At 41.1% G+C, this 17,009-nt stretch overlaps 1 protein-coding gene across 1 annotated transcript in view; it reads right to left on the bottom strand.

Annotated features, from left to right (window-relative positions):
* ABCD2 (ATP binding cassette subfamily D member 2) overlaps window positions 1-8,503 on the bottom strand; it is a 48,918-nt gene extending 40,415 nt beyond the window's left edge. Inside the window, exons 1-3 of the mRNA XM_057417914.1 lie at window positions 7,286-8,503; window positions 5,735-5,915; window positions 1,295-1,416 (exon numbers count right to left, since the gene is read on the bottom strand). Of these exons, the coding sequence (XP_057273897.1) occupies window positions 1,295-1,416; window positions 5,735-5,915; window positions 7,286-8,221 (1,239 nt within the window). The 5' untranslated portion in view covers window positions 8,222-8,503. The remainder of the gene's footprint in view (window positions 1-1,294; window positions 1,417-5,734; window positions 5,916-7,285) is intronic.
* Window positions 8,504-17,009: the final 8,506 nt, after the last annotated feature.

Below are 17,009 nucleotides of genomic sequence, written 5' to 3'. Positions count from 1 at the left end.
CAAGTCCTCATGTACATTATATAAATTACATCAATGTTGAAAATAGAACAGAAATTACATCACTGTATAATAGGTTATCTGGCAGTATCTTGAGAGCAGAAGCCAAGCAGGGGAACAGCAAAAGAAGCATAGGTCTAAATCACAATCCATTAGAACTCCTTGAAAAAAAACTACTGTGGCTTTGTGAGAGTGAGTCCATATCTGAAGGTGCCAAACTACCCCTCCTCCTCCAATTTACAAAGTTGTAGCTATCATGGCTGGACTCCAAGTAACAAAATCCATAGATTTTTATTAGCTGCCTAAGCTAATGTGTGCCTCCTTGCACTGCACTGGGAAAAGGAGTCACCACCAAAGGGACAAGCATAAACCAAATAAAAAAAATGCATAAACAAGATTCAGAAGGAAATGTTGAGGAGAATAACAGCACTGCCTCACTTTTCTTTTGCTTAACAGCCAGCACTGAGAGAAACCCCAAGGAGAGACCACAGATGAAAGCCCAGCGTTACTGCCATTTGGGTAAGGACCTGAAACAACATCTCTGATGTTCCAGATTAACTTCTTGTACTTACAGGCTATTTGCTGTCCTAAGGTGGATTTTATTTTTTTACTGAAATTTCTCTACTTTCCAAAATTACTTACAGTTTAACAGGTTCGCAGGATACTGAACAGGCCCTGTAGTTTAGATGGCCAGAAATAAGTATTCAATTCTCTTTTTGTTTCATACAAAACATGACTGGAACATGTTGCCCAGAGAGGTGGTAGATGCCCCATCCGTGGTAACATTCAAGGTCAGGTTGGACCGGGCTGAGCAACCTCATCTAGTGGAAGATATCCCTGCTCATTGCAGAGAGGTTTGGAACTAGGTGATATTTAAAGGCCCCTTCCAACTCAAACCATTCTGTGATTCTGTGACACTTCCAACAGAAGATTACCCAAACATTGTAGGCAGACAGTCTGAATTCAGGTCTGTGCTCCAAACAGAGGAGGAATTTGAACCTTCATCATTCACATTCCAGGAACTTCTATTGCTCTCTGATGGTATCTGAACACAGGTATTAAAAATTATACTCACATGTTGCACCATGCTGGCAGCTGTGCACTTTAGACTTTTGTCAATTTACTCTAAAAATCAAACTACCTCAAACTATTCAAAGATCTCCATGGATTTAATTGCAATGGAATCTGCCTTTAAAAACAGCAAATTCTATTGGGTTATTTTACATTCCATATTAAATGTAAATTCTTTTTTACTTTTTTTTTCTCTTCTCTTTCATGTCTGACAGTTGTACAGTACCTCTTTGTATGAAGACATAATCCTTTCAATAGCATCTGCTGCAGAAATCAGCAAGTTTCGGGATGTAGTAAAAGCTTCTGTTCTTTCACTAACCATTGCCTGTTTCTGGCCATCTTCCAATTCTGAAAGTAAAAAAAGTTTTCTGTTAAAATATTAATTTTAAAATTATCTCTACAAATTAAATTATGATTCGAATGTGAGCCAGCATAGAGCAGCTTTTCAATTAAGAAAAGGTTATCTCTACAAAGACAACCTTTCAAAAAGAATTGGTGAATGTAACTAGCATAGATAGCTTAGTTACAAAGAATAAGTGGGAGGATGTGCAATTCATCTTCTTATGCAAAAGATCTAATCCTTTTATAATATTTGTCTACCTAGATAATTTTCTTTTTAATATATCATTATTCAACCTGAATTTTTCAAAATAAGAAAAAAGTGAAACCTAAGCAATGATCTAAAGAAGACTTTTAATATCATTTTGACTGTTTTCACCATTATTCATTTTCAGCCTTACTTATTTACTGACTTCATCTAAAAGGAAACACTCATACTGATGGAAATTTGGCACCGTGATTATATTTCTATAACAAGCAATAAGCTCTTTTATTATCAAAGGCATGGTTTAAGTGGGATGCGTCTCTCCCACAGCACAGTTTCTCTTTTCATCTGACCCCAGAACAAAGTTATGATGGTTTGTTTACGACATTGTATCCTATTAGCAAGAAAACTCTTGTTTTAAAGAAAGGAGCTGTCCCATAAGAACATGTCAGCAGCATCAGAGAAGCAGAAAAGCACAGAAATTATAGAAGATACATGTGAAATAAATACATTTCCTTTTAACATATACATATGTACCCTTGCTACCATGTGACCTACAGATTTATACAACATAGCTAACTTGCAAGGTTTGCTTCTTGAACTAATCAAGATTTAGAAGTAAGTGTCTGAATATTTTAAGAATGATTTAGAATTAAGTGTCTGAATATTTTAAGACTGAATGTTGTTTAAGTGTTAATAGTTGCATCTACAAAAATGAAGAAAACAATGTGTAGTAAACAACTCTTACAGATTTTTCACATGCAATATTTAAAATGAAAGGTCCCAAGGGTCTTCTGCATCACATGACTTCAGACACATCTTTATATATTGCTCAAGTCTGTTGCAGAACAGGGTCTGGATTTTTTTTTTTTCCTTAAGTTTGTAAAGTTTTTTTAAGTTTTTGAGGTTTTTTTTTACACTAAATTGCTGCTAGGCACCAGGCTAGGCAAGGTAATAGGTGGATCCAGTGTTGCAGCTCCTGTATTATTATATATTAATATCCTCTGTGATGTTTGCACAATGCTGCTGGTTAAGAAAATCTGTGAGGAATTCCCTGCAGGTGTAAAGCAATTGTGAATTTTATGGGTTAGATCAAGTAATGCAAGAGTATAGCAAATGGTACTTTTTTATTTGGTGAGTGACTGTTCCAACTCCCTGACAAGATTAGATTCTAGAAAACTGTTGTCTAGAAATCTACATGCAGTATCAAAGCCAGATGTATCTGTCTTTATTACTTAAATCTAAATGTTATACTGTTTTCAGTTACACACCCATAAAGATAGCCCTAAATAATTTCATCTAAATTGCTGAACTATACTATGGATAATTTAGGAAAAGCTTTTTTTATTAAAAAAAAAAAAATCTTACATCATGTTACTGTTTCTGGCCTCATATGGGGTTTTTTAGAACAATTTTAGTGAATTGACTCTACATCGGTACACTGTCAACTGGCTGTATGCAATCTAGCCACCCGAGACACAGTGAAATGCATGAGTTAAAAAAAACAAGAAAAGACAGAAAGCCTTTTGCAAAAAGATTACAAAGCTCTTGCTTGTGTAGTTCTCACTTATTTTAAAAAAAAAATCATTTCCAATCCAAGAAGAATAAAGTTAGAGAACAGAGAGTATTCAGGTAATTCATTAGAAAAAAAACAAATTGAAATTTGCTTATTACTTCTCAGAGAAGCAGGTTTTGCTGATCTTTCGATGGCTTCATCTTTTGATGAACCACCACAGTTAAATCTTTTAGGAATCAGGTATACTACTTTTAGGAATCAGGCTACACTAAAGCAGCATTCCTCCTGTATGTAAATGCAGAATTTACTGAGGGCTGCTTCCAGCACCCAGGCTAGCTCATCTAGCAAGAGTTTAGGGAACTCTACAAACTACTTCCTCAGTTATTTTAGGGGTATTTCAAAAATTAAAATTACATAGAATTTATGAGGATTTCACTGTTCCAAAACACAAGCTCTTATATTATATGCCTACTCCACCAAGATTACTTTTCTTTAAGTTGTCCAAAACATATTTCTTATGGCTGGCCTCCTGTGTTTGAAGAAGTGGTGCATTCTAGCAGGGCAGACAGACTGTCTCCATCCCATACAGAATTTAATATTTCCCTTTTCATCTTCATTTATGTAATTGATAGTCATATACTTGTTTTATAAACAAAGATAAGTGTTCACCCTGTCTAGAGAAATCAAAGTCTTGCTTCCAAAAATAGTTGTTTTCCACAAACTGAAGAGAGACACGTTTAGCACACCAATGGTTTTATAAAACAGGAATGAGAAATGCTATCAAATGTGAATCTTGGCCTTGCTAGTTAATTTCTTCCCTGAAATACGTAACAGAATTAGCAAATTTCAGTCAGAAATATCACTGTCATTTCTTTTTATTGCAGGATTATTCTTTTTTTTTCCTCTGAAGAAATGAACAAAACCTATTGCTTTACACCTTTCATCTCCAGTCATGGTACCAGTTTTTTGCATATTCCTGATTCTGCTGATTTATCCTAAAGTAATAAATCCACCACCTCTTCTGTCAGATATGAGCATACTTGCATCTGGCCTGCTGAGGCACAAAGCACTGCTTTCCCATTCAGGCCAACGGTAAGTTCAGGTCTGCTTGATTCTTTGAATACCTGTTATACTTTGAACTGGTCTTGACAATGTTGATTTTTATTATTGTTTGTGATCCATGCCTCAAGACTCTATAATAATCCCCCTGCTTTAACAGTTTAGGTTTCTGGTGGCAAACATTCTTCTGTTTTACAACATGAGCCATTGCTGCGACTTGCTTTTCTCCCACATTTGAAAAGTATTTCTCAAAAGAATACTCATGAGTAACAGGAATGTTATTTAGCTTAGCATGAATACACATCTTCTTTTTTTTTATTCATGCTATAATACCAAGAAGATATTTACAGTTGTGGTTAAATGATCTTTTTCTCAACTGTACTCATTCCTGTCTTAGCAGAAAGACTCTTATCACATTTTCTGTTGTGCTGATAACCTTCATGCTGAGGTGAAATGGCTTTGTACAAGCTCTTCTGTTTGGAATAGGACCTCCTGATACAGTGAAATGAGCTTGTACAAACTCTTCTGTTTGGAATAGAACCTCCTACTTTTAAGCTGCTACCAGGAAGCCAGCCAGGGTTCTGATACAGTACTCTCCTGATCCATGTGCTGGGCAGTGGCTCAGACAGCTGAACACCCATGTATCAACACAACAGCAGGTAAGCTAAATCACGTGGTGGCTGCAGGGTGTCATCCGACAGGTCAAACCAAGCTTGTCCAGCAGGACAACCCTGATTTGGAATATAACTAACAAGATCTGCTCAGAAAAGAGTTCACTTTTTCCTGATTAAATATATTCAACTTGGAAACGATCCTTCTACGCACATTGTAGGATCCATGCTTAAAGAATTGTATGGAATTTGTAACATTGTATGGTATGTAATTGGGCATAAGGAACCCTGTTGAGGCAAACTTCCCCACTTACTTTCACTACACCTCCTTAATTACCTTTATCTCTGCTCTCTCCCTCTCATTTTATATATAGCATCTGCAATAACAACAATACTTGAGCCTTGTTTCACTTCCTGGAAAGTTGTGATAGGATGTCAAAGATCATACATCCAAGCCTGGAGTCTGAATATTGCTTTCTCTTCTCCCAGCAAGTCAGGGAAGAACAGCGGTTCGTAACAGCTCAACAAGAGAATAATTATTTATAATTACGCTATGGTTTATGGAAGGAGGAGATAAGCAGTACAGGGAAGTTAACAGTAACATTTTATAAGGTAATAGGAGATGCTGCAAAAATCAGCCTGCCATCCCAACAGTGGCTAATAAAAATAATCTGCAATTATCACAATCTCATATGACATATTGATCCTGTAAGTCCTGAATTCATGCTGTTTATCAGGTTTATGTTCAAAATTGGATCTTTTGTGTGGCTCTTCCCTCAGCTGACTTGCTGTGCTTGAAAGTTACACACAAGACATGGACACTGTAACAAAGTCTGTGAAAAATAAATAAATATAAATAGCATTCAGGGGAAATAAAGTCTTTTGTGAATGTAAATTTAAAGAAACATTTAGAAATTAAGTGAAAAATGGTATTACCGCCATCTGCAAATCCTGTTGCAGTGATGATGGGCACAGCGACCATAATCATACCACAGCTACTCCAAACATACTTCATCAGGAACTGCTCTAACATGATGTACCATAAACGTTTGGACAAAATGAGATTCATTTGATCAGCCAAAGCTTTGTAGCTTTTTTGCAGTTGTTTCATTTCTACCTACAGTTAAAACAAAACAGAGCAATTGATAAAATGCAAGTAAGATGCACATGTCATACAAGACATTCACACACTGCAGGAAATAACTGGGTACCCAGAGCTGAGACTTCCGAGCCACATCTGCTATTTTCACAATGCTGCAGTCTCACAGCAAAAGTGCAACACCTTTACGGAAGTCAGTGGATCTGCTTCTTATTTATGCCATCATCCCTTGATAGAACATTGGCAGGTTTTCAGCTCTTTTAAGATCTCTGACATATACACAAGAATGCCATACAAGACAGTCACAACAGCTGATTCTAACAAACAAAATAAGATTGATTCCACATCCTTTTAAGAAAGCTGCAGCTGTAGAGTTTCACAGCAAATGAAACTCCTCATACTGGAAAGCGTTTGGGGATCAACTATCTCCAGTGACTTAAAGTTGCAGAGCTGATTCCTGAAATGCAACACTGCTTGTTTTTGTAAGCAGTTTGGAGGAAGAGAGAACTATCCCAAGAGGTTTAACAAGTCAAAGCCAGATGCAAGCCACTATGATATACTACATTCAGTTCAAGCCAGTATATGTAGGAATTGGGAGAAAAAAAAAGGTTTAATTTAGATGCACTTAAAACATGACTATAGGCAGCTTTTGAGAACAACTGCTTCTACCAAAATAAACCATTTACATTATATAACCACTGCTTGGACTGAAAGAGTAATTCTTCACGCTGATTTCCAGCTTCCATTTTCACCTTACATGAAACAACTTGGTTTTCTAAATCATGTTTGAAAGGTGTTACATCCAAAATTAGCTTCTAATAAAAATATGAAGAGTTCCTTAATAAGGCAGCTTTAAAACAAGCTATTAGTTTATGTAACTGTGACTGCTAGAGTACTGTAATTAAGCTATTTTAAGACTCTGATGACTGCATCTTTGCTTAGCTATGTAGAACAGTGTCAAAGGTTGTACTGCTCCCTGTACTATCATCTACTTTTCCCCTAGACTTTCTGGTGTGCCCTGGTTGCTATTTATGCAGCATTAAATCTGGTAGTTCATAAACATGGGTGAAAAATCTAAAACAACAAAGCCTGGAAAAGTTGAGCAGAATGAACTGGGTGGGGAAAAACAACTGAGATTAGCTCTCCAGAAAAGAAAAAAATACAGCTGCAAAACAGGAACAATGTCAAAGCACAAGGGAACTATAGTCTGCTCCCCTCTGATACCGCCTGTGAGACAGCATTTTCCTCAGAAATGGGAAGTGCTTGCTGTAAACACGCTTAAATGTCAGAGGGGCCCAAAGTGCTCGGGGAGGGCAGCAGGGGAAGTACAGGTCGGCTCCGGCACTGCAAGACTGACCCCAGTATCCTCCTAGTTCCCTCCTTCCTACCTTGTGCCCTCGGTAAAAGGCGATCTCTTCCACGTTGGCGATGATGCGTGAATGCATGAAGCGCAGATAGCCCTTCTTGTGAGCCTCCTCAGCCACCAGCTTACCAAACTTGGGCGAGCAGGCTTTGAGCACACGGGCCGTAGCATAGACGACAAGCCCGGCCAGGACTGTGGGCCCAATGGGGTTAGCCCCCCGGGACCGCGCGGTGCGGATGAGGGTGTAGGAGGTGAGCACGACGTCCAGGATGGGCTTGGTGAGGTTGGAGTAGAGATGTGCCACGGATTGTGAGAACATCATGATGTCCTCGGTGAGGGACTGGTCAGGGTTGGCCAGCCGCCCATCCATGCTGATCACTCTGTAGTAGGTCTGGTTGGCAAAGTAGGTCTCATAGGCGTGATCCACTAGGCGCGTGCGGAAGGCAAGGGCCAGCTTGCACTCCAGGTACCGTATGGTGCTGTTCACAAAAGTGGCTGGGATTGCAATCATCAGCCATTTGATTAACTTGAAGACAAAGCTCCTGGGCTTTTTTTCCACGATGCTCTTCACAATCTTCCCATCGAGGGCAGCCACATAGATGGAGAGGAAGGTCCTGGAAACCAGAGCGACCGAGTGGAGGCAGAGCAAGCCCAGCTCGGAGCTCACCAGCTTTGGGAAGAAAAGCTTGCGAAGTTCCAGCAGCTGCTGGAAGAATTCTGCGTCCACTGCCGGGGAGGCTTTCTCCCGGCTGCCGGCGCGGTGCGGCCCCTCCCGGCCCGTTTCAGCCCGGCCGGCAGCCTGTGGGCCGCCCTCGCAGCCCGCCCGCTTCATGCGCCTGCGGATGATGGGGTAGAGGACTCTGAGCCCATACGCTGCAGCCACCAGGCACGCAGCCCTCTTCGCAGCGCTGGTCCTGTCCCATTGCACCCGCCGGGCCGCCGCGTGCAGCATGTGGGTCATCCTGCCCCGCCGCAGACACCGCTCCGCGCCGGTCCTACCGGGAGCGGCTCACGCCCAGCGGGAATGTCGGCCCCGCCAGGTCTTCATCGGGCTGCCGGCGTCCCCGGCTGCCCGCCACCCGCCCTGCCGTGACAGATGCCGAATGAGCCCTGCCTCCCAGGGGCGACGGGAGCCTTCAAAGCGCGGCGCGTTGCACAACGCAGCCCGGCACCGCGCAGCCCGCCCCGCCGACCACCATTGGCTGCGCCGCGCGGGGCGGCTCCGGCAGCGGCCCGGCTCCCCGAGCCCAAGCCCAAGCCCCTGCCCCCGCAGCTCGGACAGGGCCTGGGCCCTGTCGCAGCAGCGCGGTTTCCCCGGCACTCGGCCCCGGGTTCACAGCGGGTACCCCGGAGCGCGGCCCAGCTGCACCGTTGATCGCCCAGAGCTTGGCCCGACAGCGCCCCGGCTCGCCTCCGGCTGCCGCCGGCCCTTTCCTTCCGCCTGCCCTGCGGAGCAGGCACCGCCTCCGGCCCTGGCTCCGCCAGCGGCGCGGGGGGGCACGGGGGACGGCGAGGACGGGGTGAGCTCAGGCCTTGCGGCAGCCCCGTCACCCGCCCGAGCCCTCCCAAGGGGGAAGGGGGGGAGGGCTGTAACGTGGCCGCCGGTGGTGCTCAGTGGGGTACCCCGGGGCGAGGGCAACCTGAGCCGGAGGCGGGCTGCGGCGGGGCCCCACAGCACAGCGCCTCCGGGGTAGCGCTGTCTAAACACGTGTAATTTATTTCCTGTCCTCTCGTCAAAAGGAAACCGGTATTGTGCTCCTGAAGCATTATTAGACAAAAACAAGCCCGACCGAATCGCACGGCCCCTGCGGCAAAACCAGGCTAAATTTGCGCGAAGGAATTAACTGTAAAGGCAGTTGTCTTGCTGCTTTGATTTTCTGTTTTCCTAATTTATTATTTCTTCATTGGTACGGAAAAGGTACTGTATTTGAAATTGCAGGGGGAAGATCAGAGTATTTAAAAATACGTTGGATCTTTTCACACTTCGAAAATGAAGTAGTTAGGTTACTGCATCAGCTGGCGCATCATAGAGCCTTAGTTTAGGATCTGTGTGTAAAAGCAGGTTTGAAGAACGTGCTAATAGGCATTTCCAGGGGTGCTGAGGAGTCCAGCCTTCTCCATGGAGAGTGAGGCCACATGCCTCACTGCAACTTGGCATAAGCAGAGTTAAGTCACATTACTGTTACAAAACGGCTGTCTTTGGACAGGGTGTAGTGATGTTTAGATAGCCACCTAAGCTTCAGGATGAAGAAATAATATCTTTGATTTGAGAGATCTTTGCCTCTAAAAATGAGGCACCACTTAGCAAAACATCCAGGTGTCTTCCAAAAAGCTCAGTGAGCCAAGATCAGCAAGACGTGACCAAGTAAGATCTAATTCTCACTTCTTCCAAGGAGGTTGCACAAATTGTGTCCACAGTGGGCTCAGCAGTTGCATAGAGAAGATGTGGGGTAATCTTCGAGCTTATTAGACTTTGCCAGTGAGGGCAGGCTAGAGATCTGGATAGAGGTCCATCTAGTTTGGGGTTGTTTTTTTTTTTAATGCACAACTGTAAAGCTAGGGAAATATTGTCAAAATCTGGATGTTGGCAGTATAGCTAACATTCACTTTGTAGGCAGGCCTGTATTAAAGGCATGTTATTTTGTCAATAAAATAGAAAGGTTTTTCAGCACACAAAGACACTGACAAGATACACTGGCTAAGAAATTGCTTTGCCGAGGGTTTGTTAGTCATGATCTCCAATTGGATACTTCCCATTCTGGCTTGTGTGTATCACAGCATGCTCTTAGATTTTGCCAAACCACAGTTATTTTCAATATTCCATTACTGTAGCATTTTCTTACCAAGGGGAAAGTTCACAGACCTCTTTCGGTTCTGCATATCTGCTGACCTTTCACTTCACGATACGGAGGACTGAGGCTTTTGGTGACTTGGCGGTAAGCACAGATGTACACCCCCCAGACAGATCTGTGGGAACATTTAAGCAAAGTAAATCTGTCTGTGCAGTGTCTCAGTCAATAAAAGCAACACATTTTCTTCTTTTGAAAGCATGGAGAAAAGCCTAAACTGTTGTTTTCACCCTTTCTTCTGTTCTCGCTGCCTTGAGGGTTTTGTTCTGCCACGGTTCGGGGCTGTAATCCATGCACAAACTCTTTATGGAACACGAAGTGGTAGGTTTTTATAGTTTTTAGTGGTGAAGGAGGCAATTTTACTACACTTAGTCATAATAAAATTTCTCAGCATTACTGGAAAAAATAATTACCAAAGTTGCAGTAATACTCGTGCAGCATTTAGAGCTCTGTTGTCTCCACAATGTCTACTGACTTTGTTTTAAAAACTTAGTAGGATAAGTGCAGTCAGAGAAGTTTGAGTAACTGAGGCTGTGGGGTTGGGGGGATGTTGGTATTAGAACCAGAATATTTTGGGGTTTATCCTCTTAAAGAGGGCGAGATACTTTGTTTTCAGTGCCAAGTGATTATTTTTTTATTATTATTATGTGGTTAGTTTTATTCAAACATATTGAAATAACTTGTGTGTATTTTTTGAATATAAGCGCCAGGAACTGAGGAGGAAGAGTAAGAGGTGCTTATCCTTGTGTTATAATTATTTAATATTCTGTAATAATTTTTCAGTATTGTAAGTCACTATTCCAGCAGAAAAAAAAAATGCTATTATTCTTCTCCCAACTAAAAAAATTAAAATTGTTTGTTACCCAAATGGTGCTTCTCTGATGATTGAAGTAACAGAATCACTGTCTATAGAAAGGATTTCTGCCGAGATACAGCTACAAAGCAGAAATGGAAACAATGAATACCAGACTGACTAAACTCCATGAAACACGAAGGAACTGGAGTGTAATCACGGCAATGCTGATGCCTCTTTTTGCTCTTCTATTTTATGCCTGCTGGCTCCCACTCCAGCACTTTGTCCTTGCACGACTTTGTGACTTTGTTGGAGATGATAGTGGAATTGGAACATGCAGATTATTATGTGAAGGGTATCTGTTAGCCTTGCTCAGTGATAATTTTTTGTTTGAAAAAATAAAACATGCAATTTCTGAAGCAAAAGGCCTCTTACGCAATGTCTTACATGCTCCTAACAATGTCCAATGGCTGTAACATCACTCTTTGCAGTAAGCTGGAATTTCCTTGCTGCTTGTGGAGTTACCCACTGTGCCATAAAGACATACAATATAAAAAATAAAGGTACTGAGAAGTAGATATAAATGATGCATTTTGTATCATCGCTATTTGGGATATTTAACATTTAGATACTTATAGACCATGCATAAAGTACATAGCTGCTTATATGTGGATAAAATATATGTGAAATGTGTAACATAAGAATCCACACTGTGACAGTTATTTTCAATTACATACTAATTCTGAACTATAATTAATTTCTGAAATATGTGCTGTAATATGGTGAGCTAGGAATGTCTGTTTATTTTCTGGTATTTTGAACTGTATGTTTACATACAGGAGTAGTAGGACTCTGAGCCAGATTCAGCAGAGGGAGATCATACAAGCCATTATTCATGATTATTCAAGTTCATTATTTATGATTATTCAAGTATCATAGAATCATAGAATAGTTAGTGTTGGAAAGGACCTTAAGATCATCTAGTTCCAGCTCCCCTGCCGTGGGCAGGGACACCTTACGCTAAATCATATCACCCAAGGCCTCGTCCAACCTGGTCTTGAACACTGCCAGGGATGGAGCATTCACAACCTCCCTGGGCAACCTATTCCAGTGCCTCACCACCCTAACAGGAAAGAATTTCCTTCTTTTATCCAATCTAAACTTCCCCTGTTTAAGTTTTAACCCATTAACCCTTGTCCTGTCACTACAGTCTCTAATGAAGAGTCCCTCTCCAGCATCCCTATAGGCCCCCTTCAGATACTGGAAGGCTGCTATGAGGTCTCCACACAGCCTTCTCTTCTCCAGGCTGAACAGCTCCAACTTCCTCAGCCTGTCTTCATACGGGAGGTGCTCCAGTCCCCTGATCATCCCTGTGGCCCTTCTCTGGACTTGTTCCCACAGTTCCATGTCCTTTTTATGTTGAGAACACCAGAACTGCACACAATACTCCAGGTGAGGTCTCACAAGAGCAGAGTAGAGGGGCAGGATCACCTCCTTCGACCTGCTGGTCACGCTCCTTTTGATGTAGCCCAGGATATGGTTGGCTTTCTGGGCTGCAAGCGCACACTGAAGCCGGCTCATGTTCATTTTCTCATCCACCAACACCCCCAAGTCCTTCTCCGCAGGGCTGCTCTGAATCTCTTCTCTGCCCAACCTGTAGCTGTGCCTGGGATTGCTCCGACCCAGGTGGAGGACCTTGCACTTGGCATGGTTAAACTTCATGAGGTTGGCATCAGCCCACCTCACAAGCGTGTCAAGGTCCCTCTGGATGGCAAGTAAATACCTTACCTCTGAAATACTTCCAAAGTTTCTGTTGACGTTAATATCATCACTTACATAAGAATTAGTTTGCAACATCAAGGCAAGCCAATGACAAATTAAACCTTTTCATCAGAAAAGAGTGATAAGATACCTGACCTTTGATTTCAAATTTGTAGCAGCAGAAATTGTCTGCTTATTCTGGCTGTTATAAAGAAGCTGTTGGCTATAGTCACATACCTCAGTAGAATATCCAGACACTGTAAGTTGTTTAGGATCTGGAGATGTAAGCCAAGCAAGAAGCTGCAATTTTAACGTGGCACATGTGGAGGCTTGTTGAGGAAGGGTCGCTGTGGCAAGACTGGCATGAGCCTATGAAGCAGCTGGTTCCAACTGTTCCAAGACTGTATGCTACCCAGGCAGGTAAACGGGATGATTCTGTTCTTTTGTTTGGCTCCTGAGCCTAGGCACCACAGAGATGGTGTGAATGGGGGGGTCATCCTTCACCAGTCATCCATTTCCCCTTACTCTGTCTTAGGGAGATACACATTTACTGCTGTAAGTTTAAAGCCTTCATGACTTGTAGGCTGTGAGAATTTACCCATGAGGGATTTGAGTAATATGGCTGGTGGGAAAATCAGTAACAAACTGATCACAAACAGTTCTGAGAACAGTGATTCTACAGAGAATACAGTTCTAGAAAGAAATGTAAACAAGTTGTTTCCCCTTTACAGAGAGGGAGAGGGGAAAGGCCAAGGATAGAGATCAGCTGCTCCAACCACAGCAAGCTGTTGACTAGTGATCTCAGAAAGAGAATTACACTTTTCGTATTTAGGCTTCAATACTTAAAACCTTTCATATCTGGATTTTTTTTTAATTTCTGTTATTAAATCTATTTCTTATTCCATACAGATAACTCAGCTGAAAACAGCAATTCTGGAAAAATACAATTGTCTGGTTTACACCTTCAGAAGTCTCAAATATGTTACTTCTGTTTTTCAGTTTCTGTGAGGGTTTCTATTCTCAGATCATTTGAAGAAAATGCTAACATTACTTTATTAATCCTTTTCTCAAGTGAATTGGAAACATTTAAGCAAGCTATATGCCAAGTGCAGTAGTACAGGTATAAGTGGTAAGATCACGTAGCTGGTATTAATAAGCAATGGTTATATTGGCACTGCTTGCAGCAGAGACAGTGTTGTACTCAGAAAAAGTGCAGGCAGGAATGAATCCACAAAAATAATCCATCCTACTCCCTCACCCCAAATATGAGATCTGCTGCTATCCTTTTGTCATGCTTCAAGAATTTATTTGAGGGTTTGCAGCTGGTAGGTATGACAACAAAAAGATTGACTGTTGCAATTTATTCATTAACTCTTACTTGGGAGACTTCTAAATATTAAGAATAAGCAAACTGGGTCAGGCCAGTGCTCCACTGAGCACAGTAGTCTGTCTCTAACAATAGCTCTAAGCAGATATTCAAGGAAGAAAAAGAATTGCAATTACATTTGATGCTGCCTCCCAACCTCTGGACATTTTCAGCTGTGAGAATTTCATGAGACTGAGAGGTTTCGCTGTGAAACATTCCAGTCTTCCAAGTATTTTACTTGTCCAAGGCTTTCAAGCCTTTCTTGAAATCATGTAAACTTACAGAAATAACCTGCTGATTTACCTTTGCTTTGCTGTTTCCCACATTCTTTTTGGCCTAATTGTATTTTTATGTTTACCAAAATTCTTGTTCCTTTCTGTTATCTTTGAATGCAGTGTAGCTTTTTGCTATAGTTCAGACTGTCTCTGGTTCAAGTCTGGTATCCTTCAGCTTTCTCCTAAAAAATACTGTTTTTAAAAAGTGGTAATTCCAGTGTGAGATTGTTCTCTGTCAAGCTTGAGGGCTTATTCTGTAAAAAAGTAATTCCATCTAAATAATGCCACCTAAGAATGACATCTGCTTCATATAGCAATGTGTTAATAAACTGATGTCAATGATACTGTCCTGGATGGTGGTTTGACAGGTAGAGCTAATCCCATGTTTTTCTCAACTGGGCTTTGAATTTCAACCCATGTAGGTCATGTGCCTCTCCCTGAGGTGGCTGGTTTGCTGTGTTTGGAAACTATTTAGCCTCTCAACAGTCTAGTCTTCTGGCTAATGGCATCATCCCTTTCCATTTATGCTCACTCTTAACTCCTTCAGACCTCACGTAATGAATCCAGTTCAGCAAGGAGCACGTATCAGGAAAAACAACCAGAAAAGGTGGTATCTTACCACACTGTTTCCAGCACACCAGGAGCAAAACTGATCTATTGAATTCATTGTCATTGATTTCAATATATGTTGTAGGTATTTAAAACTGGGGGTTCATACCAAATGAATGCTAATCATCTGATAGAGCAATTTTTCTAATCTAAAACTGGTGCCTTGTACATAAACATAAGGAAGCCCGCTGTGTTTTTTCTTTAGCTGTTTGGCTGAAAATTATTTTTTTTGTGGTGAAATATAAAAATCCTTTGGCTTTCTGAAATTTCTAGAATTCTTTGAACTGATGCCCTTAGGGTAAATAGAAAAAAGGACTCTGCCCTTTAAAGGTGAATGGGGAAAGGAATTTCATTAAATTAACTGAAAGAGTTCTGTCTTTTAAGGGGAGGTACTTTTTAAATGGGAAACTTTGCTTTTAGAAAAAGTTTTGTCTTTTGTTTTAAACCTCCTTAGACTCTATCATGACTTTGCAGTATCACAGCTGTCTTTTAAAAAGAACTCTTTTAGGGTGACACCACCAACCAGGTTAGTATGTAACACCATAAGGACATATTACTTTATTTCTCTGTAAGCTAGTCTCTCAAGGAAGGGAATGGGCTGAGGAGCATTGACTGGAAGAAGACCATGCAACTCAAAATGGAGTTTAAGTATTGGGTTTGCCAAACAAAAGCTTTCACTTGGAACAGACTTGTTTTTTTTCAGTCACAGATTCCTAGCATCAGATAATTAGGTCAATATTTAGGCACCTAAATAAGTGTATCCTGGCATTTAAAAGTACTAGATATTCCCACACTGATAGAGGATTGAAAGAATTTCAGTTGCTCTGAAGTTTTGGGGTTTTACTACACATTCATCTGTTTGACAATCCCTTTCTTTGTTCTAATGAGCATTAGAGGAGGACACTTGCTGTGAAGTGGAAGATTCATAAAGAAACATGAGAACCATTTGCAGTTAGTTATAAGTAATTGCTTGGAAATACATCTTCTCTCTTTTTCTCTCTCACTGTCTCCAGTGAGTATAAGACTTTACATAAGCAGTGTACATTTACTCAAGGGAAAGACTGTCCTGCTTACAGAAAAAAGGGTGTTCAAATCCTGAGGGTACAATAATGCTGCAGACAGTGGCACACTCTTTCACTTCACAGTTTCACTTATCAAACTTAGCTGCTTCCTCTCTGGGCGTTGGGAAATAGAGTAGGAACCTAACTTAGGTACTCTGAATCACCCATCGGAAGACTCTTCTCTCTCTGATTATATAGGAGTTCTGTGAGGACTTACTCAAAGTTGAGTGCCAAGAGTTCCATGATCAGTGTGTTAACACTAGCCTTCCTGGAGGAATGGGGTTACATCAGATAGATAGTAACACTGCTTTGAACTGCTCTGCTATGTCATTTGTACCTAGAGCTGATCTCATAAGAAAAAGCATGTTGGAGAGGAAAACTCCTGAGGATTGCTGAGGATTGGAAAACTGTTCTGAAGAAGAGCCTGTATAATACTTTCTTAACAAAGGGACATAAGGCGTAGTTATTCTGATGAACGAAGATTTCTTATATTGAAAAAAAGAATTAATTGAAGCTGCCATGCCACATCACTTTTCCTGGATTCTACAAACTAGCAGATTCAATGAATCAAACACAAAGAAAAGTACAGTGTTTTCCTTTAAATCCAGATAATGCTGTGCAAGAGTAAGAGTAAGGGTGGTACAGAAAATACCATGTTAGAAAAACAAAAAGGGTTTGATGATGTCATGCCTCAAACTACCTCTTAGGCATAGTATTAACAAGTTAAACATTTACACTAGGTGGAAATGCAAACAAAATAAAGAGAATTATTTCAAGTGATGACATTAGTTAAATAATCTTTCAGTTTGATGTCTGTCATATTAACTGCAGAGGCACATACACTTAAAATAGATATATTTTACTATGAAGATTTTAATCTAGTGTTACTACAAGAAGCAGTTATGCATACTAATCAGAAATACCAGAGGTATCTCAATAGTAAAACATTCTGCCCAATAAGTTTATTCAGTTTAATTGGTGATATTTTAGAGAAGCAGATCTTTTCACTTCTATAATCTCTTAGCCATGGATTCT

Source organism: Pezoporus wallicus, unplaced genomic scaffold, assembly GCF_028554395.1.
Source record: "Pezoporus wallicus isolate ANWC-B61680 ecotype Strahan unplaced genomic scaffold, APGP_CSIRO_Pwel_v1 contig_5542, whole genome shotgun sequence".
NCBI classification, from domain to species: Eukaryota; Metazoa; Chordata; class Aves; order Psittaciformes; family Psittacidae; genus Pezoporus; species Pezoporus wallicus.
This window is presented reverse-complemented; position numbering and strand designations above follow the sequence as displayed.